Source organism: Eptatretus burgeri, chromosome 4, assembly GCF_056783735.1.
Source record: "Eptatretus burgeri isolate ZD-2024b chromosome 4, Ebu_testis_v1, whole genome shotgun sequence".
Lineage (NCBI taxonomy): Eukaryota > Metazoa > Chordata > Myxini > Myxiniformes > Myxinidae > Eptatretus > Eptatretus burgeri.
This window is the reverse complement of record NC_140964.1, coordinates 64,634,232-64,659,328: the sequence shown is the minus strand read 5'-3', so window position 1 is coordinate 64,659,328 and position 25,097 is coordinate 64,634,232. Positions and strand designations below refer to the sequence as shown.

Genomic DNA, 25,097 nt, shown 5'->3' with positions numbered 1-25,097 from the left:
GGCAACAATTGCTCACCTCTGTGCATTGTGTAGCTGTCTGTGACGTTGTTTTTGCGCGAATGACAAGGTCCGTGCACCTTTAATACGACGTGTGTGAACCTATAAGGAAATTAGCGATCGTCTGAGTTGATTAAGGTGATCAAGCGCTCCGACAATTAGGAGCGTAAACCCTAAATGAGGGAACAATCTGCACGGGCACATTCGCGCTCTCTCTCTCTCTCTCTCTCTCTCTCTCTCTCTCTCTCTCTCTCTCTCTCTCTCTCTCTCTCTCTCTCTCTCTCTCTCTCTCTCTCTCTCTCTCTCTCTCTCTCTCTCTCTCTCTCTCTCTCTCTCTCTCTCTCTCTCTCTCTCTCTCTCTCTCTCTCTCTCTCTCTCTCTCTCTCTCTCTCTCTCTCTCTCTCTCTCTCTCTCTCTCTCTCTCTCTCTCTCTCTCTCTCTCTCTCTCTCTCTCTCTCTCTCTCTCTCTCTCTCTCTCTCTCTCTCTCTCTCTCTCTCTCTCTCTCTCTCTCTCTCTCTCTCTCTCTCTCTCTCTCTCTCTCTCTCTCTCTCTCTCTCTCTCTCTCTCTCTCTCTCTCTCTCTCTCTCTCTCTCTCTCTCTCTCTCTCTCTCTCTCTCTCTCTCTCTCTCTCTCTCTCTCTCTCTCTCTCTCTCTCTCTCTCTCTCGCTTGCAGGGAACTTGTTTTGCTTTTATACCTCGCTAAAAATAGCTGTTGAGTCGCGCCTTTTATGCTGGCGATGACGCGCTCTTACCGGAGAATGGGATTGGGCGGAGCGAAAGGCATTGGGTGGAGCGGAAGAAAGTGGGCGGGGACTCACGCACTCCTCCGAAGCGCAAAATGCGTCGCTGTGCTCTGCTTTCCCACCAATCGGAACGCGTCGCTCCTTTGCGCTGCTCTTCGTTATGGTCATGGGCATGGCATTGCTTCCTTTCAGAGACCAATGAGGATAAAATGTTTCGCAGCTCCCCTCCGTATTGGCCAGGGTGAAAGCACGACTTTCAACCATTAGCCAATGGACGCTCGGCAGCGGTAAGTTGGGGTGGGGTTATAAAGATGACATTGTGAACGCGTTGATCTCAGAATCATGTGCGCTGGCCACGCAGGGTATATATATATATATATATAAAATATATATGTTGGAGGGGAGGGGGAGGGGGGACGCGGTGTGCAGTGAGCGGTGAAACGAGACGTGTGTGCGCGCTTTGAGGTGGGATATCGGCGCGGAAGGGAAACCGCTTTGCCGGTAAAAGCCTCGTGGACTGGTCTCCGGGTCCTTGGCGTCGTACGGTCTCAATCGGTGCAAGTTCGGTTGCACAAGGAGGGGGAGGGGGGACCGGCTGGAGTCGCGTGTTCCGGCGAACATGGACGTGCTGCCCAGTTTCAGTATCTTCCAGGAGTTGCAGACTGTGGCCGAGACGGGTTATTTCTCGGCAATGCCTTCCCTGGAAGAGACGTGGCAACAGGTGAGCGTGCGGCGACTGAGGACGTTCGACGTGCTGTTCGCGTTCTGGATTTCGTGCGGTGTGGTGGTGTTGGAGGGTGGGGGGGAGGGCGGTGGGTATGTTCGAGCGAGCTTGCATTCGTTTACGTTTTACTGAGACTCGTGCAAAAGGGACTATGACTGTCGACGTAATAAATCGATGACCCGTGAGACTGCAAAGCTTCCTGTGCAACTTTGTGCTTCGTGTCCGCGGGTCCTGATTGGCTCGTTTGGTCGTCTCGTTAAATTGAGCGCTCACATGGTGTACTGGTGGTCTTCTGACCATGCAATGGATCACGGCAGGAAGTTGTTGTTGTGGTGGCTTAAGTTGATTTCTGGGGCCTTCCTCGAGCAACCAGTGTGGGATGGACTGAAAGCAGGACATGACCAGTGACCATAGCAACAATGCGGGCCATCACCTTCTCCTCTCGTGATGTTACAACTCTGCTCATGGTATGGACCGAGGTTACCGTGGACGCAATGTCGGGTGGTTGTCCAGCCGAGATCTAAACCACATTTCGGTCGCTTATCACGCAACTTGTGCTGTTCCATCTCGTTTTGCTTTTCGTGGGTTGACGACTTGTGTGCTACGAAAGGGAAATGTCACGAGTTTTCTAGAATTTAAACACGACGGTTCACAATGCGCTTCCTTTACGCTCTGACCTTCCCGACGTGGAATGCCTGTTGGCATTTGAATGTTTTGAAGCTTGAGTGGGGCGTGGTCGGGTGGATTTCCCGCCCACTTTCCAGTCGCTCCGCCCACAGCGATCCCAGATAAACTCAGCACACGGTGCAAGACCCAAGGAATGCGAAGCGAACCTGCCCTGGAATTCGCTGTGTTGGTTCAGGTTTATTGATTCCCCCCCAAGCCCAATGTGAGAGTGAATTGGTCTGGATTTGGGGGGGGGGGCTACACCGAAAGTTTGTGTGAGAGGGGCAATCAAATAAAAATATGCAAAAAGTACCAACAGCTATGCTCTCAGTGTGTACATAGTACACACCTTGGCAGGTGTACACGAGGTGGAGGAGTAAGTAAGGTTGAGGATTGTTTTTAAAGGTTTTGTTTGGTAGTAGTCTCTGGTGGGAAGGCATTTACTGCACGTAGTTGTGCATTCCCAGGCAAATTTCACTCCCACTCATTGTGAGCCATCCCGCCATCTCCTTATTTGGCTAATGCAGAGCTATGCTTTTGGGGACCAGATTCTCACCCGTTTTAGGTCATGAACACATACGATGTGCCTCCTTTCGAGGCCGCTCCAGACTTTGAATGTTCTTCCTCCTCTTCCCCAATTTGTTTCAGGGCTTGCTTTAGCTCGTGCTCTTTATGTAAATAGCCAATCTCGTGGTGATGTAAAAATGCGTCACAATCAGATTATTGAACTCTGTGTCCCAACAATGTTTCTGAACAAACTCCAGTGGACTCAAACCCCCTGCCCCCCCGCCGCCCCCCGGTCTCTCCTCTGCCATTACATCACCTTGTTTGGGAAGAACAAGCACACATTCCACTTCACTGCCATCGCTATCTTTGGCATTGATTTGATGATTGCTACGAATGATTTATCGGATCACAATAATTCGATTCGTTTTGGATTATGCTGTGGTTTCTCAATATCGTCATTGACTGCCTGATTTGGGCCTGGTGTACCTTAATGAGGGATGTGTGGGTCAAGACCCTCTGATGATCGTTTACGTAAATCACGTACGTATCGGTTGGCTTCCTGCCTAAGTCACGGGATTGGTCTGGTTTTAATCGCAATCTTTGCTGTCATACCGGTATCGCATGATGACTTGCGTCCTCTTAAAGCCGGCTATCTCACCTGCTTGCACACACTTCGACATCGTTATGTGCCTGAGTTTATCCTGGCTCGGTTACACTTCCTTCACCTCTTGAGTGCTGTGCAATGGTTTGACTCGAACGAAGGCTCCGGATGAGGTGACTCGATCGACTTGTGCTGGGGCATTTTGGTTGTGACCGCAGGATAGGTTGGACGATTATTTTATGAAGATACTGTGTGGAATGGGCAATGGGCCATATTTTTAGATGGGACAATAATTTCCTCCAAAAGAAGGCTCACATTGTAATGCAGCACCCTCTGGCGTGGCACTGCACCAAAGGGCAGTCATCAGATCGGATGACGTAGCAATGCTACCCAGAAGCAGACGTTTGATAGCTCACCAAGCAATGCAAGAGCCTATCTCTGCTAACACCTTTATAAATGGTGGTACAGTATTGGCATTTTGTGATTGATGGAAGCCAAACATATATTATATATATATATATATATATATATATATATATATATATATATATATATATATATATATATATATATATATATATATATAGTTTCCATGGGATAATTTGTGGTGCCACAATTGAAACAATGGCAAAAGCTATGGGATGCATCAGCAGTTGCACAATAATCTTCAGAAAATGGCTACCATGGGCCTCTCCGCATATCTGGACCGCCATAGCGAAAGCACTTAGATAAATGAAATGCTTCGAGAGTGACATTGCACTCAGCAGTGCTGCCTCTGCATTTCTCTTGCATCGCCGGCCTTTCAGCTTTCCGAGGGCCTGTGACCTCGAGCAGCTGCATGGATGTGTGTCGATCGGACTGAGGCAATGAAATTGCGCCGATGGAATGATGGCTGAAATGGTGCCAAGGTTATGCTTCAGTGTCCTGTAAATCAATATAGGATAAACATTGCCTGTTTTGCTTTCAAAGTTTAGTTTTTTTGTTGGTGTTGTTGACCTTTTCATTTTAAATAGCAAATTGGTGTGAAATTGTGTAGAGTTTTTACTAAAATGATATTCAGGTTGCCATAGTAGCAACTGCTACTTTGAGAAAAATGGGATAATGATGCATGGTGATATGAAACTTTATGCAACCCATCCTCCTGTTTCACAACAGATCTGCCTTGAAATGGAACGATACCTGCAGACTGAGCCCAGTGACAAGGATGCAACAGGTATCAAGGAGGACGACAGTGGGCCCTGGCAGAGATTTTTGGCGGCTTATGCAGACTCTGAGGGACTGGTACAGCCTCCGACCCAAGGAATCGTTGCGACAGACCTGGCGACCCAGGGGATGGTCACGTGTGACTTGAGCAAGTGTGTGGCTCCTTTGGAGGCTCTTGCAGCAACTTGGGATGGTGTTCCTTGGGGGAGTGGACCCTTGGGAGTTGGTGTCGAAGCGATTACTGCTTTTCCACCTCCTCCTCCAACAGTTCTACCAGGAGCTGTTGCTCTGATGGCCACAGCAGCCGTCACAATGAGCAGTGTAGCCACCACACCAAACCCAGCTTTGGCTTTGGCCCCACTGATCCCGGTGAGTAGCGTCGAGCAGTTGAGTGAGGCTTCCAGCTTGACACCGCCTTCATCTCCAGAGCCCGCGATGGAGGCTGGGCCCGAGGTGGAGGAGGCTTTGGGACGGCCTGTTCTCAAGCAATTAGGCCGTGGATATGGAAAGCTTGGACAGAATGGAACTGATGGCTCACCGGATGGCAAGAAGCGCATCCATCGCTGTCCATTCAATGGATGCCGCAAAGTCTACACCAAGAGTTCACACCTAAAGGCACACCAGCGCACACACACGGGTATGAGTATTCAACTTGCAATGATCTCCATCCTTTCCTAGAATAAATATCTAAAAATTATCAAGTGATCTTCTTTTATTAATTTTTATTTATTTATTTATTGCTCAATGAGAGCAATGACCCCTCTCTGTTGCATGCTGTACTTCTTATTCTTCTCTTCCCCCTCTCTTGGTATGAAGCACCTAGCTGCTAGTACCATCATTGCTCGGGAGCATGATTCGGTGGCCGTGCCGTTCATGCAGTACCCCCTGTACGTTAGAGCTTTGTAATTTGTTCAAGGTGCAAGCAATAATTTGCCTACTCTTCATTAAAGACACCGTGGGATATCACGTAGACGAGCAGGCGGGGCCACCCGACTCAACATCCATCTGAGGGACGGCGCACTTTGTGATGCATGTAAAGCACAAATCGGACAGTTTATACTCTGGTTTGGAATCTAACCCAGACTAGGTAGCTCAAAGCGCTATCCCGTCAGGACTAAATGCTGTATCGGCAATGGCATAAATGCATTTTATTTTTTGGTGCCAGCAAGAGCTTGCAGCGTCAGGAAATGCTTCCTTGCACTTGTAACCTCAAATGCTTTAACAAGTATGGCCACCGGCATGCTGTGTGGGTTTGAATTGAGATGTATGGCTTTGTACCTTCTCACAGTCGTAGCTTGCATGTTGTCGGTCATTTTCTTACTGCCTTTTGGTAATCTGACGCATATATCTGTTCAGGATTTCCTATTCTGATCAAAGTTTCTCAATCTATGATTTCTGCTCTTTCTGCATTGCATAATAAACAGCAGTTTAACGGAAGTTAAATGAACCAGGAAGTGCTGCCTCGTTTAAAATCGCTAATGCCATCTGGTTCCAGATTGGAGGTTCCATAAAGCTCCAGAGAAGTTGATGCATACAACATTACTTGCAGTGATGTGATAAGTGAATAAACTGCTGATCCAATAATTACTGGACAGTAGATCGACGACCCGTTTTGCTTTGTCTTAACTTTGCCGAGAGAAATGTTCCGCTTTCTGGCTTTCCTTGTGTGGGTTTGTGATGTGAGGGCTAATGCTGGAAGTGTTGCCTTTTTGTACAGAAGTTTGTTTTGGTTTGCGTGGGAGGGCAGACATTTTTATGTTTTTTTTTTTTTTGAATGGAGTAATGAGTTCGTTATGCAAAAATGCACAACCCGTCTGCTTGCTGTACAATGTTGATGTAATTAGGATTGCTCCTTTTTCTCCATTTGGTGGAGGTCTTGCATTATCGGGTTTTGCAACAGGCTCACTTCATTTGCATTTTATATAAATAGCAAGAAACCATGTTGACTCTTCACCATTGAAGTTTGAAAGTATCGTAGAAGAACATTTGAAATGTACGGCATTAATCGGTGCCAATGACAAGCTGGCAGGCATTCCTCACTCTGGGAAAGAAAAATAAAAAAAAACAATGCTGGTAAACTTTTCCCGATTGTTGGCCATCATGCAAGGCCTTCTGTTGGGGATGCAAACCAAGCTTTGAAATGTGATGGCATCACACACCTGCACACAGGTCGATTTATACGGGCTTGCTGTCACTGGAGCAGATGTTAACCCACTCGTTCTCTCCATCCCTCCCACCGCAGGTGAGAAACCGTACAAGTGCTCGTGGGAAGGCTGTGAGTGGCGGTTCGCCCGCAGCGATGAGCTCACACGACACTATCGCAAGCACACCGGAGCGAAGCCATTCAAGTGTGCAAACTGCGACAGGTACGGGAGCAAACGTAGACCTTCGCATCATGCCACACCTTTCCTCCCTCCACTTTGGCCAGGATAATTTGGGTGTATTAAGGATGAGGTTGTGAAGTGTGCTTGCAGACACCACCTGCTGCTCGGTTGTTGCACCAGCCCTTGAGCAGATGGGATTGGTTAGTTAGTTCAGTGCAACTACTTGAGGCTGTAAATCCATGCCATTCCAGTGGGTTTTGAGTTGATGATGCTCAGAAACAAATAAACAGAAAACATTGCATTTTGGGGGAGGAGGGAGTGGGGTTTGTGGGCAGACGACTGTCAAAGCTCCTTTTTAGGTTATCTCTTCGAGCATGACCTAATAATATGGGTTTCAATGTCCTTCGATCCGTCCGTCCGTTCACAATGAAGTTGAAGCGGGAGATCTGGTCATTGGTGATCCTGATAGAGGTCGATGAGACGTACACGATGGTATGACTTTCAAGGTCACCAAAGGTCAAGGTCACGAGGCCTTTGAAATTGCGAAAATGACGATTTTCAAATTCTATCTCCGCCATTTTTCAAGCGATCTTGAATTTGATTGTAGCATATGAATCTATGGGACAATATCTAAATTTGGTCAGGCCGGATTTTCGATATTCGCTTTCGTGTCACATGACTTCAAAGTTGGCAAAAAATGCGAAAATGACGATTTTCAAAATCTATCTACTCCTACATTTCTCAAGCGATCTTGAATTTGATTGTGGCATATGAATGTATGGGACAATATCTAAATTTGGTCGGGATGGATTTTCGAATTTCGCTTTCGTTTTCACGTCACTTGACTTCAAAGTTTGCAAAAACTGCCCTACCTTCAGGAGGCTATATATTCTCCACTGGGCATGGTAAAAGTTAGTGAAAGGTGTCATTGCGTAGCAGCTGACCTTGTCTTTCATGTCCATTCGAAAGAATACCAATATCTTCGAATACGTACACGTCACGTGACTGAATTTTGCGAAAACTGCTTCATGTCCAGTAGTTGCAAAATGACGATTTTCAAAATCTATCTCCTCCTACATTTCTTAAGTTATCTTGAATTTGATTGTGGCATATGAATCTATGGGACAATATCTAGATTTGGTCGGGCCGGATTTTCGATATTCGCTTTCGTTTTCGCGTCACGTGACTTCAAAGTTAGCCAAAAATCCCTCCTGACCCGAGAACACTACACCCTAGTAACAGGAACTCATGCTTGTTTCTCGCAGAGATGACCGTCACTCCCGCACGGGTGTATTTTATTATCATTGTTTTTCTGCAATAAAGTTTTGGAAATTTTAGTTATTTGGTTCCAATACAAAAGCAGACATTACGATGAGCCATTGTTTATGCAAAAGGTTGTTTGAAATTTACATGTTCCATCGGCTTGGATGTCTGTTAGTCCGGATCCTTGTGTCCTTCCAGATTGCAAGCTTTGTTCGCCCATTAGTAATGCACGATTTTCCGTCAGCACTGCCGGAAGTGAAGGGTGTTGTTTCTTGGTGTGGTGGGATTTGCACAGCTGTTTCTTGGTGTTTGGTTGGTTAGCCAAAACAGTTCGAGAGCTGTGGATGTCCCTTGCGTCAATTTTATCTTAAGCCATGTTCTTTCACCTCAACACTCATGTCGGAAGGAAGTGTTTTCTTTTTATTCCAACTGCACTACAGGTGAAAGGTGATGTCATTAATTGATGCAGCAGTCTTTCTCTTGAGTGTGTGGAACTACTGTGTTGCATATCGATTTAACCATTTTGCAAGATGGATTTCCATGTTGCTCATAAATTGTCACATTTGTTGACTTCTTGCTGCTGTTGTTGCTCTCTCCTTGGCGTCCAGGTCCTTCTCAAGATCGGATCACCTCGCCCTGCACATGAAGAGGCACATCTGAGCTGCTCCGTACTGAATGGCTATCTCTTATGGAAGACTGCAGTCGATGTGCACCAGAGGGATGGTTCCGCCGTGCACGGCATTTTTGCCGACATGGAAATTACAAGGAAGTGGGTGTTGAGTACTTTTTATGGAGAAGAACGTTCTTGGAAGGCCGTTCTGCAACTTGTTCTCTGTGGTTTGCACAGCAGTGAGCCAATTCTCATTTTGACACAGACCTCGGGTTGAGGGTGTCGTTACCCAAGATGAACTCATTTTCACGTGCACCAAAAGTTGACATCTCGGACCTTCATCTTTATTTTTTTGTGGACCTTGACAATTTGGACACAGAATTGCACACCGTTTGCTAGTCCTGGCCTGGGTGTGTTCTTGCAGTGTTAGATTCTTCAACTTCTCCAACCACTGCGCAATGACCCTGCTCTGCTCCTACCAGCCCCTCTGAATATTCCTGGCAAAAGGCCCATCGTTCTCATCGGGACTTCAAATTCCACATGATCGTTTAAATGTGACGTTATGAGCTCACCAAGTCGCGCAAACGCGACACCAAAATAACTTTGAGCTGCTCGGTTTTGACACTGACAGATGCGACTTTTAATGCGCACGTGTCAAATGTGCTGCGGACATCTTTGGACATATGTGGCCGGCTTTTTCTTTGCACCTCCACAATCCTGGCATGACGGCTTGCACCCCTTCATTTTTATTATTTTTATTTTCCTTGCATATCTGAGAAACTGTACACTGATATGGAACCCTCAAATTCAGGACGGTTGTGAAGTCTGTACGTGCCGAGCTGCGTCCGATTGCGTTTCTCCACGGGTTTGAAGTTGTCTGGTTTAGGTCGTTGCGGTCATGCGTCCAAGTGCCTTAGGAGGTCAGCAGCATAGACAAAATTCTCCATCACTGCCTGGGCACATTACCTGTACAGTATACTTTTTGAGACAAATGGTTTTTGCTATGTATGTTTAACACTTTACCAAAGTAAACCAAATGTTACATGCAGTATGGTTTACAGGCTGCCTTAAAGGACTTATGGCCATAGAACAAAGACTGTTCTAAATTACAGCAAAGATGTTGCTGCTCCGTATACTGGGTCTTGAGTCCCAGGTTTCTTCATTGCTTTCCACACTACATGTGCAAGAAGCGAATGTCCAATAACTGTTCTGTTCGTACACGTATTACATTCCTCTTCGTTGTGTAAAACTTGACTATAACCCGCTTGGTTGCAAAACAGAACGTCGTCGACCAACCACCGCCCACTTCCCTTTCCTGGCGATCCAAAACTTGGCAATTGGAACGGGATCTGTAAGAGATGGATTCCTATTTGTTTTTTCCCCGCTCGCAGCTTTACTCTTCTTCTTCTGTCATCCTCTTCCTCAATTTTTTATTTCATTTTCCCCGTTCGACTTCTCAGATTCCATTGGTAACTGACCACATGTTACACACTAATGCCATGTGAAGGTTTTCATTTCCTCATTCGTGGGTTCTTCTTGCTCGTTGTATCTTGTTTATCATGTGGCAGAAAAACAACAACAGTGGCATCCCCTCGTGTGTGACGATGCAAAGTAAATGTTGCTGTCATAAGTCAGACGATTTCCCCACAAAAAACTATGTACAGTGATGTAACATTTTATGTAAAGGATGTATATTTGTGCTGAATGTGAATGTGATGGATTTTTTTTTTTATGAAGCATTAAACAAAAATGAGGCTTACGTTTGTCTCCAGGGCTGTTGAAGTTTTGTTTTTAATTAATTTATTAACAACCATTCCTTTTGGAATTTCTATTGATTGTAACAAAGGTTATTCCAGACTCCAGTATAGCTGGAACAATATAAGAGTGCATGGCTCATAAAAAAAGGAAATGACACTTGTGTCCCAACCTTTATTTACAATCCAGAATGCACAACAAATTTAACTTTGGTATTTATTTTTAAAGTTCCCATTGTTGATTGCCTCGCACTTAAGTTGTTTGTTCTGTGCTCATTTCCCATGAGATTTAGCTTTGAGGTGGATGAGCAAATGTGTAGCGGTTGATCACACCGAACCAAAACCAATGGCTTTCTCTGTCTTCCATTATGTCGCACTCAGAATTCAAGCCATTGAGTGCTATCCGGGGCAGAAGTAACACAATCTATGGTGGAGGGCACATTACTACCACTTGCTTCCTAAAATCCAGATTGTAGATGAACAATCAATTTGACATCATGTGACATGCTTATCAGGTTTGTTTTGAGAATGTTTAATGAATGAAGCACAGTTGGGCGGACCATTTCCACAATGTGTGTATTCGCGGCGCATCTTGATCCTGGGACTTTGAGCTCCTAAACTTTATGATTTTGTGGAAAGAAGAGGAAAGTGGTTGAAGGTTGTGGGGAGGAGGGAAGGGGGGAAGAGACAGGTGAGTTATTAAATCATAACGGTAGCGTCGAAAGCAGGAAATCTTTCAGATCGTTTGGATCAAATAGCTGGGTGCTAACCCACTGTGACAGGCTATTATAGAGGTATAATTTTAGATAACTTATTCAGGAAATAAAAATTGGGGGGTGGAGAACCCCAAGAGTGGATTGTAAGGACAAAGTATAGATTGCATTGTGATCTTTGTCTGCACCTTTGATGAATCTGGTTAATCTTTTATCAGGATGTATCCTCGGAGCTGGCAATTTCCCATTGGCTGCTCTCTTTTATTGCACATATACAAGGTGGGGATAAGTAACTGGCAGCGCAATAGAGCCGGCATGGAAAAACCAATCAGGGAAAGATTTATGCATATTCAGTTCATTTGGCCAATAAAAGAGCCGTGCTGTGAGTTTGAATTATTTAATGTTTAACGTTAACAGGAAATACGCATTTCTAGCACAGGCGAACAAAGCTGCTTAATCATCGGCTTAGATAGCTGTTTATGAATGGGGGGAATAAGGTGTGGGGATGGAGGGGTCGAGCTTTAATCTATACCACAAATTGCACCAAAAACTAAAGCTCCTGCCCCGCCGATAGGCCATCTCTACCATACATGAGTCACCAGGTCACCTGGCTACGGAATCATTAGCGTTCGACATTTCCTGAAGCAAACGTCCCTTTCCATCTGGATTATCGATTCGAACCTTTAATAACAAAAAGTCTTTGCCATTTGGAATGCCAGCTACGTAAGCTTTCTATGGGATTCTATACGCCGAATGTGAAACTTTAATTAATGCCAAGAAGCTCCTTGAAAAACAAAAAAAACAATTTCTAGCATGTGCTGTGTCTAACCCCCTCCCACTGTTTGTCCCTCCCACACAGGCCTCTTGTCTAATTGTGGGACCGAGGTGTCTCCTCCACCCCCTCTTTCTCTCTCTCTCTCCCTAATACATATGGGCTGACAGGATGGCAGAGAGGGTACAACATTGGCCTCTAACCCGTCTAGCCTGGGTTCGAATCCCGACCCAGCTGTAAACTGCTACTCTGGTGATTCACAGGCACTGCGATTAATCAATTTGGGTGTCATCCCTCGGGTGTACGTTAAACTGGGCGTCCCATCTGCCAGCATTCGATGGTGTATGTTTAAGATCCCATGGAGTCCTTCACGAAGAGTTGGTGAGCTATCAGCAGCACCCAAACAAATTCCTAATTCCTGCCCTAACTACTGGTGGGAAGGCAATGACAAAGGCAAACCACCCTGTACGTATAACCCTTGCCAAGAAACTGCTTCTGCAGTACTGAACCTACCTTCAGGCAGAATACGAATACATCTTGAGTCTGTCTGTGTGTATATGTAAAAAAATTATATATAATATATATATATATATATATATATATATATATCAGGCGTAGTGGCGTGCGCCTGCAATCCAGCTACTCGGAGGCTTGGGTTGGAGGATCGCTTGAGGATGGAGCTCTGCATTGGGCCGCGCTATGAGAGGGTGTATGGCAGCCCGGAATCATGGCAAAACCCAATCCATATCCTTGTGTCGTAAGAGTCGACCAGGGTTGCGTCAGGAAGGGCATCGGGCGTAAAACCTGTGCCAAATCAGAATGCGGATCATAACGGATGATCTGCTGTGGCGACCCCTAACGGGAGCAGCCGAAAGACGAACAACACATATGTATATATATATATATATATATATATATATATATATATGTGTATATATATATATATATATATGTGTATATATATATATGTATATATATATGTATATGTGTATATATATATATATATATATATATATATATATATATATATATATATATATATATATATATATATATATATATTACATACAGTGGGGAGAACAAGTATTTGATACACTGCCGATTTTGCAGGTTTTCCCACTTACAAAGCACGTAGAGGTCTGTAATTTTTATCATAGGTACACTTCAACTGTGAAAGACGGAATCTAAAACAAAAATCCTGAAAATCACATTGCATGATTTTTAAATAATTAATTTGCATTTTATTGCATGAAATAAGTATTTGATCACCTCCAACCAGTAAGAATTCTGGCTCTCACAGACCTGTTAGTTTTGTCTTTAAGAAGCCCTCCCATTCTCCACTCATTACCTGTATTAACTGCACCTGTTTGAACTCGTTATCTGCATAAAAGACAGCTGTCCACACTCAATCAATCAGACTCCAACCTCTCCACAATGGGCAAGACCAGAGAGCTGTCTAAGGACATCAGGGACAAAATTGTCGACTTGCACAAGGCTGGGATGGGCTACAGGACAATAGGCAAGCAGCTTGGTGAGAAGGCAACAACTGTTGGCGCAATTATTAGAAAATGGAAGAAGTTCAAGATAACAGTCAATCTCCCTTGGTCTGGGGCTCCATGCAAGATCTCACCTCGTGGAGCCTCAATGATCATGAGAAAGGTGAGGGATGAGCCCAGAACTACACGGCAGGACCTGGTCAATGACCTGAAGAGAGCTGGGACCACAGTATCAAAGAAAACCATAAGTAACACACTACGCCGTCATGGATTAAAATCCTGCAGCGCACGCAAGGTCCCTCTGCTCAAGCCAGCGCAAGTCCAGGCCCGTCTGAAGTTTGCCAATGACCATCGGGATGATCCAGAGGAGGAATGGGAGAAGGTCATGTGGTCTGATGAGACCAAAATAGAGCTTTTTGGTTTAAACTCCACTCGCCATGTTTGGAGGAAGAAGAAGGATGAGTACAACCCCAAGAATACCATCCCAACCGTGAAGCATGGAGTTGGAAACATCATTCTTTGGGGATGCTTTTCTGCAAAGGGGACAGGATGACTGCACCGTATTGAGGGGAGGATGGATGGGGCCATGTATCGCGAGATCTTGGCCAACAACCTCCTTCCCTCAACAAGAGCATTGAAGATGGGGCATGGCTGGGTCTTCAGCATGACAACAACCCGAAACACACAGCCAGGGCAACGGAGTGGCTCCGTAAGAAGCATCTCAAGGTCCTGGAGTGGCCTAGCCAGTCTCCAGACCTGAACCTAATAGAAAATCTTTGGAGGGAGCTGAAAGTCTGTGTTGCCCAGCGACAGCCCCGAAACCTGAAGGATCTGGACAAGATCTGTATGGAGGAGTGGGCCAAAATCCCTGCTGCAGTCTGTGCAAACCTGGTTAAGAACTTCAGGAAACGTCTGATCTCTGTAATTGCAAACAAAGGTTTCTGTCCCAAATATTAAGTTCTGTTTTTCTGATGTATCAAATACTTATTTCATGCAATAAAATGCAAATTAATTATTTTAAAATCATACAATGTGATTTTCAGGATTTTTGTTTTAGATTCCGTCTTTCACAGTGGAAGTGTACCTATGATAAAAATTACAGACCTCTACGTGCTTTGTAAGTGGGAAAACCTGCAAAATCGGCAGTGTATCAAATACTTGTTCTCCCCACTGTATATATATGTATATATATATATATATATATATATATATATATATATATATATATATATATATATAATGATTTCCAAAGGGTATCCAACAGGGTCGCCCCGTCCATGGAATCTGCAGCACGTGCGCGTGTTCAGGACATCTCAGCAGCACTTCCTGAATTATTCTGTAACCACCGCTCTCCTCCCCACCATCACCCCATATCACTCACTGCGCGCCAGTCATCCTGACAGCTCGAGCACCCCCAGCAGTCACATCCCGCCGTGACGCTGGTGCGACATTTCCCGCTTGCCCGGTGGAAGTGCAAAGCACTGGGGAGTGGAACGTTTAGCTTCCAGAAATATGGTTTTAATTCCAGTCGGGCTGCGAAGGTCTTTGACGGATTGCTTCGAGCCTGGGCCTTCCCAATTGCTTTGGTTCATTTTGGATGAATCCTGATGTATGGCTCTGCTGTCGAACCTGCTCTCAGGTGCTCGCGTTAGCAGCAAAGATCAGGTCTGAATGTGCCCGAGGTAGACCACCTACTCTTTCCTCTTGAAGAAGGGAATTAGAGGAACAACTGCTGTGATGTTTATTGGAAATAATTGAGTTTTATGCATTCACTTAATATGGTCGTTCAAAGAGGATGAACATCTGAAAGCAAATTCAGACGTTCGTCGTTCTATGAACTGGGCGCCATTAATTAGATCTCGCAATGAATTGGAATGGTTATTTAATTAATTTTTATTTTTAATGGAGGGCTCGATCTAGTGCGACTTAGATGGAACATATGAAACATCTGACAATAGTTAAATACTGTTGTGACAATAATATAAACCCTTTGTGATTGGGATACAACCAATCAGTTCAGTTTGGAATCATGAGTTTGTCCTCAGAGCAGACTGAAGAAGAAAAAGAAGATCGAGATAGGTGGGGTAAATGAGGGGGTAATGATTGCACGGTGTACAATGATGAAGAATGACATTATTCCCATAACAGATGATGTCATGGGAACGGCCCAAACTTCACCTGGCCTTTCAAGTTAACAATCATGAAAAATGAACCAAAAGTTTGTCTCGGGTTCAGGAAGGTCTTCCTGGATTTCTGTCCGCAGGAAGCCGGCGTGGAGGAAATGGAATGGCTTCCTCCTACAAACGGGGGATCCGTAGCGTGTATTTTCCAAACTCTCCAAGAAGCATAATGCCGATGAGTCAGACAGTCGGACAGGAAAGGTGGGACATTTTGGAGAAGCGCAATTCAGAAACCCAACTCAAAGCACAACCATGTGATGCACCGTGAGCTAATTATGCAGGCCTCGTGTAGATTTTCCACTGTGGGGATGAAACTTTGAAGGTTTGGGGGGAGGCTGGAGATCTGCGAGATTCTTAGTCATCGCTCAAGCTCAGGAGAGAGTCATTGGTGGTTTCCTGTTGTTCTTGGCACAGACCAAGTTTGGACGTTGCCCTCATGCCAGACACCGCCCTGTGAGTCGACGCAGGGACGCATGCCAGGAATAAAAGGGCGGGAAACCATAATCCTTTATAGTCCTTGGCGTGCTGTTCACCATAGCAAGGTCAGGAGGCACATACCTCCATCCGTGCTGAAAATACACGTGTCTAACGAGGAGATGATTAGCCAACGATCCCCCTCGTATACAGACCGCCATCTTGGGCTCACGTAGTTCTTCGCATAGTCCATTCGTGGACCTTTCATACAAAGCGGTAAACCGATTGTTCGTATGTAGTACTGGTATCATTGTACAAAGCGTGCAGATGTTACATGAATATTAATGATCCACACGTCTCGTATAACAATCGTTTGAGGAGCTTTTTCTTCCCCCCCCACCCCCACCTCACCCCCCAACCCCTCGTTTCGGTGCTGTCTCGATTGTTATCTCCATAACTAAAAACCTTCACCAGTTCGTTGTGTGTTATGTTGATGAGAGCGATCACTGGATGCACATTATAACAAATTACAAATGTTTTAAAAATCACAACATTATCTCATGGTGTTGGCTTCACGGTTAAGGTGGCTGGCTCAAGACCTTAGGGTCTTCAGTTCAAGCCCCATTCGTGTTGCTGAATTAACACCAGGCAGGTTGACTCGGCCTGTCATCATTCTGAGGTGGTGAAATGAGTACCAGCTTACTGGTAACGGGCACTGCATCAGCGGCACAGCCACACCCCCAGAAAAATGATGCAACCAGCAGCCAGAGGCTGCATACAAAGAAAGAAATCAATCAATCTCAGCGAGGAAAGATAACACACAGTTGCCTTTAAGGGACGATGTCGTGTTCGAAGGGTCGGTTCCGATTGGTGTCCAGAAGGAGTTAAAATATGATCCTTGGTCAAAGGATGGCGATGAGGTTCTATATGAGTTGGCAAGACTGGGTTCGATTCCCGAACCGACGATAAACTGTCTGATTGGTGCTTCGTAGGTAGGGCGTCGCATCATAAAGCGCTCCATGTTTCTCGAATGGACGTTAAGCCGGGTGTCCTGTCTGCTAGCATTAGTCGGTCATGTACGTTAGAGACCCCATGATGTGTTCGCGAAGAATATTTGAACCACTCAGGGTAATCCTTGCTACTGCGAGACTGCTTTGGAAGCACCGAACCTGCCTTCGGGTCCACAACCAGAAAGACCCATACTGGTTGGCGAAGGTATCAATTACCACCATGGGGTCGTGCATCAATTCAATTTAGCAAAACCGCAGGTGGGGACATGACACAGGTAGGTTTCTCGTTATTGACAAAAATAAAACCCACACTTAGTGTAGCATTTGACAGGTTCAAGGACCAGTGTCCTCGGCGGTCAAAATTCCTCGTGCATGTTGGACAAAAGTATACCGGCTCGGAGAAGAGGAACAACCGAAGGTCGTAAACGGACCTCATCACCGATTAAGATGATGGTGATAAGGTGATCATTATAATCACAATCATGATTTTGATGAGCTGAAGGTAATGATGTACGAACATGGTTCAATGTTGTCAAGGTCTTCTTGTAGGCTGTAGAGCATGTCATCGAAGGTTTAAGGAGTCCTCCCTCTCTCTCCCCTCCAGTATACTCCGCCCCAATTTCCACTACCTTGTCATAAAGTCAATGTTGTAGCTTCACTTCGGTATTTTGGGAGGGTCCAAAGGTCGTCAATCTTCGTGCGAGGCACATTTCCAGGTCACCCTCCCGGTACGACGATGACAGGACATCCGAGATGCCGCAAGACCCCAGACTCTCCTTCATCCTCGATGTTACAATTGGGGAAAGTATATATTTCTTGAAACGGAGCCCCAGTGTCTGCTTCACGCTCATTTATCTCTTCTCGCTATTTCCCCAATCTCATTCGCCTTATATCGTCAATCATCTTTAGGGACTTCAATTGCCAAGGCGACACCCCCATTCCCCTTACCACCACCAAACGCCCTCCCTCTTCCTCTTTGGCTCGTGGCGACGTTCATCACTCCTCCCACTACCTCCAGCCCTCACCCCTCCACCTCCAGCCTTCACCTCTCCACCCTCCACCCCTCACCTCTCCACCCTGCACGTCCAACTTCATTAGTTCCTGGACACACTCTACATCCCCGAGCTCGACCCCACTCAATGATTCCTGAAAACACCCCTTCCTTGCCTCACAAAACGTCAGATCCCTATCCTGGGTTTCAAAATAAGTGACCCCCAAGCCACACCCATCCACCCCTCCCTCTCTCACACTCAACCACTCCACCTGCTCCCATCGAGAACACACTTGCTGACCTTCCTCTTGGACTGTTGGCTCGATTACACAATCTCCCCCACCACCTCAGAATCGCCATTCCTTTTGTCCTGTTTCCTTTGTGTGCACAAATGCCCTCTTCATGTAACACCAAAGTTCCCATCAGTGTGAGCTAAATCAGGTTCCAAGTTGTTTTGGAACCGAGCTATCCAAAGGGCAACGTGTGCACACTATAAAAGGAAAGCAAGACAGGTAGATAAGCTACACAGTGTACGTGTTATGCTTTGGGAAATATTATTCAGGTAATTCAGTTTGCATCACCTTACCATCTTTCGTGGTCTATATTTAACATCTCGGATCGCTTAGAAAACAGTTTATACAACAAACACATCAAGGTCTTCCTAGTTATTGGAACAAATTGAAACTAAATGGGGAAACAAAGGGCAGTGGCTAAATTGATTGAAAATGCAGAGGTTGTGAGGAAAATGAATTTTCATTCAATTGTAAACAGGCGTAATGAAGACACACATTAAACATTATACCTGAAAAAATAAATCTTTATGTATTTACACTATATTATGAGTTGGTGTATAACTTGCAAGCACAGTTGGTGATTTTTCTGTGAAAGAACGAACGTTCAGATTTTTATTAAGTGCTCCTTCATTTTAAAAAGGAATGCGTATGTATGTATGTGTACATATATATATATATATATATATATATATATATATATATATATATATATATATATATATATATATATATATATATATATATATATATATATATATATATATATATATATATATATATATATATATATATATATATATATATATATGCATGTGTACATATATATATATATATATATATATATATATATATATATATATATATAAATATATATATGCATGTGTACATATATATATATATATATATATATATATATATATATATATATATATATATATATATATATATATATATATATATATATATATATATATATATATATATATATATATATATATATATATATATATATGTACACATGCATATATATATATATATATATATATATATATATATATATATATATATATATATATATATATATATATATGTACACATGCATATATATATATATATATATATATATATATATATATATATATATATATATATATATATATATATATATATATATATATGTACACATGCATATATATATTTATATATATATATATATATATATATATATATATATATATATATATATATATATATATATATATATATATATATATATATATATATATATATATATATATATATATATATATATATATATATATATATATATATATATATATATATATATATATATATATATATATATATATATATATATATATATAAATATATATATGCATGTGTACATATATATATATATATATATATATATATATATATATAAATATATATATGCATGTGTACATATATATATATATATATATATATATATATATATATATATATATATATATATATATATATAAATATATATATATATAAATATATATATAAATATAAATATATCTATATATATAAATATATATATAAATATAAATATATCTATATATAAATATATATATATATATATAAATATATATATATATATAAATATATATATATATATATAAATATATATATATATATATAAATATATATATATATATAAATGTATATATATATATATATATACACACACACACTAGTCGTAAAGCCCGGCGTTGCTCGGGCAACGCCCGGGCTTTCTTGCAAATATCCTGAATAGCTGTTAGCGGTTAGGGGTTAGCGGTTAGGGTTAGTGGTTAGGGTTGCGGTTGGGGTTAGGGTTCGCTGTTCGGGTTACGGTTAGCTGTTAGGGTTAAGGTTAGCTGTTAGGGTAGCTAACCCTAACTCTAACACTAACCGTAACCCTAACAGCTTGGCGTAGCGGACGTAAACAGCGCCCGGGGCAAAGTGGAAATTTGCGTCCCCCGTAGCCCTTAAACTTGAGTGGATTTGAATGGAAAATCCCATAAGGGATATCGATTTATCGATTTTTTCGAATATCGGAAGTGTTCTGGAAAAAATTTATTGCACAAGCGCCGAGTCCGTGCCAGCTCAAGTGGCACACGCAATGAGCACAACGGATGGATGGATGGATGGATGGATGGATGAATGGATGGACGCAAACACGGTGCACGGGCCGCCACTGCAGGCCCGTGTTGTAGCTACCAACAGGGCAGTTCTCGCAGCTTGCAAACTGTTGCCTTGATCCTGGCGCACATGGAAATGAACAGGGGGGGGGGGGGCAAAGCAAAAATTGAACGGGCCTGGTGAACATGGGCCGTGGGCATGGCATGGCAAAGGCAGCAGGCAAACAAAGCCGGCAGAACAAGGCCATTGCAGGCAAACACAGCCGGCAGACGATCTGGCCGGCACAGGCCTTGAAGGAACACAGCCAGCAGATGAAGTGGCTGGCACAGGCCTTGAAGCAAAACACGGCCAGCCGATGAAGTTGGCCGGCACAGGCCTCGCAGTGGAGGTTGGTGGAGGGAGTGCGGTGGTGCTGGCCACTCAGAAGGCGGGCTCGGACCTGCCTACTGTCTCCCTCCCACCTATCGCCTTTGCCTGTCACTGTCTATACCCACCCCCTTAATTTGTCAATCCCAATGTAGCCCCAACTTATTTTTTTTGTTTTTATTTTTATTTTCACTTCCCCTCTATAATTCGTCCCCAAACCCCCTTTATCGTCCTTGTTCGGTTAACCTATCGTCTACTAGCCTACTCCCAACCCCTAAGTTCCCTTCCCGGAGGGGAATAAGGGAGAGCTAGTGTCCTGCGTCGAGGCCCAATGAAGCCTCAAGATGGCCTCCCCAGACTTCAGCGATCTAACCCAAAGTGGGTCCAGCGGCCCACAACGAGAGCGAGGGGATGGATGGTGCGGAGGGGTACACTTCCTAATCTACCCTAACCATTAACCTTTAAACTACCCCGGGGCTTTCAACAAGCGCCTCTCGCTTAAACTATTGGTTCTAACAACCCAGATTCCCGTCGCCTGTGTTGGTGTCCTCACAAATTTCGGGCCTCGCCCCCCCAATTTTCTCTCCGTGCCCTCACACGGTCTCATGGCTGGGACGTGTGGCTCCCCTTGGCAGGCACGACCCTCTGCCAATTCTCCAGCTATGGCACCCCCGGGCACTACACTGCCTCCGAGCCTACAAGCTCCCTAAACACCGGGGAGTGCCCCCCATGGCAACTCCCCTGAAATGCACACGTGGCAGGCTGGCTTCCCAGGCCCCTTTCAGAGGGTCACCCGTGCCCACAACACTGCCTACGCGGCTACTGGCGCCCCGGGCCCCCGCACCAAGCGGGCGCACCCGTGCCCACTACGCTATCCCGGCCCCCCATGGGCCATTGGCCTACTACGGCCGACTAGCCTGGTGCTCGGGGTACCCACTCAGCGATACTCACCTTTCACAGCCACGCTCCCAGCCCGTCAACAGGGCTCCTGCACCCCTCCAAACGGGTTTCGAGCCTACATTCACACCAACAGCAAAACGACCTCCATTTTGTCAATTTAACTAACCCAGCTAACTCACTCTACACTGACTGCGGGGTCCCTTGGGCGAGAGTCACTCCTCCCCCCAATCACTCATCGCACCATGCATTCCCCATTCGCTCCATTCACACAGACCCGCTGGCCTCGCTCACTCATCATGTACTCACCTCACAATTCTTCAACACACACACTGCTGAACTCTGCCATCCTTCTAACTACATCCCCTAACTAACTCGTGCTCCCACGTCGTCCCTTAAACTACAGCACGTTCCTTTTAAAACTACGTAGCTAAGCTACATCCCCTCTACACATCCAAAGTCTGTCCATGTCTCCAAATCATCAAAAATCATTTCCCCACCTAAATCTGGCTACAATCCCTCTAACTAATCCATTCCACGGGCTCCATGAGGACTTACCCCTGCCCCATGGAGCGGGTCTAGCTAAGCTAACCCTTCCCCCTAACTAGTTTCCTCCTGTGCCCAGGACAAGGGGATCATCCACCCTTTGCCCAGGAATCCTGTTCACCCGAAAGCGAGGCTTGCTGGTTTTTTTTTTGGTTTTTTTTTAATCGCGCAGCACCAGCCCGGCAACTCGCAATCTGCGTAGTACGAGGGCGGCAACTCGCAACCTGCGCACCAGCGCGGCAATTCACAGCCGCGCACCTGTGGCGTGACGTCATGGCAGCTGTTCGCGTCCCTCGTCCCACTTGGACGCTACCATCCGGCAGGGATTCACCCTCCTGCCGGATTCCAACCATACACGCAGCCATGACGTCACCCGGCGCATAAAAAAAAAACACAAGCCTCACGTCTCGAGGGGTTCCCCACGTGAACACATGTGCTTTGCCCGTTGGAGCTTAACACACACGCCCGCGTGGAGAACCCATCCGGTCCAAATCCGAAATCCTGCCTAAACTTTGTCCGTCGCGGGATCGGCAACATTCACCGCGCTCGTTTCCGGACCGGGCTTCACTCCCGCAAGCGAGCACGTGCGGGCCTCATGCATTGCACAGCACGGACCTCGCGCTCGCTGCTGGGTGAACCCGGCACGGTCCCCGAAACAGCTACAGCCGCTACCCGGCTTTCTTTCCTTTGTCGCCGTCGTCGCCATTCGACCCACGCACACCTGCGTGTCACGACACTCACACTCCACTCCATTAAACCCACATTCACACCGGGAGACGCGGCTGCGTGTTCACACATGCCGACCGACATCTCCCTCACAAACAGCGACCTCACACACGCTGTCCCCCTCACACTCGGCCGTTCCCTCACGCTTGCCACCTCCCTCGCACACACCATACCACTCACACACGCGGGGGCACTCACCCGCGGTGCCTCATCCACACATGGCGTGCTGGGAAGCACGCACTCCGGCACACTCGCCACCACACCACTCACACACGGGGTCTCATCCACACACAGGGTCTTTGTCACCCACCCGGTCGTTCTCACACACGCCCTTGCACCCGCGCTATGCGTGCATTGCAGCACGCATTTCGCCACACTCGTGAACACACACCTCGACACCACACACACCGGGACAACCACACTGGGGATTCGTGTCCCCTCAAGGGGGTCCGGGGCCTCTATACCCCCCAAGCTTTCCGTGCACGTGTCCACAGCACTCCTCCCCTCGACCTCGCTCGACACGACCGAACTCACGTGGTCGTGACTCGTTTCAAGGGGGCATACTCCCTCCCCTCGTTCCTGGAGAAGGCCATCCCGCTGCTCGCACTGGGTCCCGACAGGCTCTGCGAGCTCCCCCTCATCGCCCTCCACTAACTCTGTGTGTGTGTGCGTCACTAACCCTGTCTTCATCGTGTCGTCTTCCCTGTATCGTTCCCATCTCCTGTGTCTCTGCCAACTCGGTCACCTCTTCACCCTTTACCTCCCTTGTCTCCACTATTATTTCCTTTGTCGTCTTTGTTACTTCCCTCGTCTGCATTTTTATTTGTGTCTCCTTTATTAGGGTTTGCCCTAATTGTTCTTTCATCCGTTGATAACCCTCATTTATTTGCGTTAACATCCCCATTAGTTGCCTCATCTTCCTGATTCTCGCCCACGTGGTTTGAAGCGGTGGCTGAAAGCACTCGCCTCGTGTTGCGCCATTCGCCGAGCCATAATTAGCCGCTCGCTCCGTGCTGCACTGAGCGGCGATCGCACCGCCATTATGAGACCCAGTTTGCCGGCAAAGTCCGTGCTCAGTAAATCGGGTTGAGCTCCCCAGTAGATTATAATTACAAGAGGTACCATCCCGGGCCATGGATTCTATATTCAAAGACATATCTAATACCCCCAGCTCCCGCTCGCCTTGAAACTCCATCTTATTTCTCGTAAGGGGTTAATTTTAATTGCTCGTAATTTGGAGGGAATCGGGGGTCGCTCCTCTCACCCCTGAACCGATTCCCGTGAATTTAACTGGAGACAGGAGAGCCCGTTTTCCCGCTCTCCGACACCAGTGCCGCGAGGAGGGGGATGGGTTTGTATCCCACTCCTGACACCAGTGTTGCGAATTCGCGCCCGCCAGCGTGCGAGCGGCCACGTAACTCGAATCGCGGCACGTCGCCCACCGGACGGACAATTCTGTCGTGACCCTCTCGGACTAACGCCGAGAGCTAGTCACGGGTGGGCCTTTCGGCCTCACCACGATCATGCCAATCGGCCCCCCCGCGTGGGATAGGGTTGTTCGCCAAATTCGACTTACCTAAGTACCCACGCGGAGGGTAGACCGGGCGATCGCACCTTGCCGCAGGTCGACTCCGGACACGGGCCACTTAAGCGACCCGTTCCGTACTATCGGGATAACCGAGCGGTGTTATCGTCGGCCTCGACGGTTCCGATTAATTATCGGGCGTATTAAGTCCACGACCAACCCTTTACGTGAAGCAAGATGGAGATTCAATTAAAGAAAAGACGAAGCGAAACGGGAAAAACAGTTCAACATAATGCACATTTATTCCACGGCACACGGAGAGCACACATATACAATTACAACAATTATGCACCAAAAGCAGAGGTAACAAAAGAAACACAACAATGCAGATCTACTACCGACTACGCGAGCACACGGCAACACTTACACAGTTTTACTTTACATACGGCGCCGACAACACATTTACTCAAAAGCAAAAGAAAAGGGCCACCCTCAAAGACAAGGGGGCAGACGGGGCCTGTGGGCCGCGAGACTGGGTGGATCCTACCCGTGTCTTGTGATGAGCTGCAAATGTCGCGGTGCCCCAACTCCGCGCTCCTTCGT

The 25,097-nt window shown here is 45.7% G+C and overlaps 1 protein-coding gene across 2 annotated transcripts; it reads left to right on the top strand.

Moving 5' to 3' along the window:
* Positions 1-1,133: 1,133 nt before the first annotated feature.
* On the top strand, positions 1,134-10,398 carry LOC147028232 (Krueppel-like factor 6). 2 transcript variants are annotated; one of them, XM_085878453.1, is made up of 4 exons: positions 1,134-1,462; positions 4,395-5,079; positions 6,685-6,808; positions 8,638-10,398. In XM_085878453.1, exons 1-4 carry the CDS (start codon positions 1,361-1,363, stop codon positions 8,687-8,689), a joined length of 963 nt encoding a protein of 320 aa, XP_085734579.1. In that variant the 5' UTR covers positions 1,134-1,360; the 3' UTR covers positions 8,690-10,398. The 2 variants fall into 2 exon arrangements, with proteins under 2 accessions (XP_085734579.1, XP_085734580.1); XM_085878454.1 differs by lacking the exon at positions 1,134-1,462 and adding an exon at positions 1,628-1,932.
* The last annotated feature ends 14,699 nt before the right edge of the window (positions 10,399-25,097 follow it).

Excerpts from the sequence above, each read along its gene's own strand:
- LOC147028232 (XM_085878453.1), top strand. The coding sequence starts at position 1,361 with ATGGACGTGCTGCCCAGTTTCAGTATCTTCCAGGAGTTGCAGACTGTG. Across the intron at positions 5,080-6,684 it reads ACACCAGCGCACACACACGG|GTGAGAAACCGTACAAGTGC; the intron begins GTATGAGTATTC and ends CTCCCACCGCAG. Across the intron at positions 6,809-8,637 it reads AAGTGTGCAAACTGCGACAG|GTCCTTCTCAAGATCGGATC; the intron begins GTACGGGAGCAA and ends CTTGGCGTCCAG.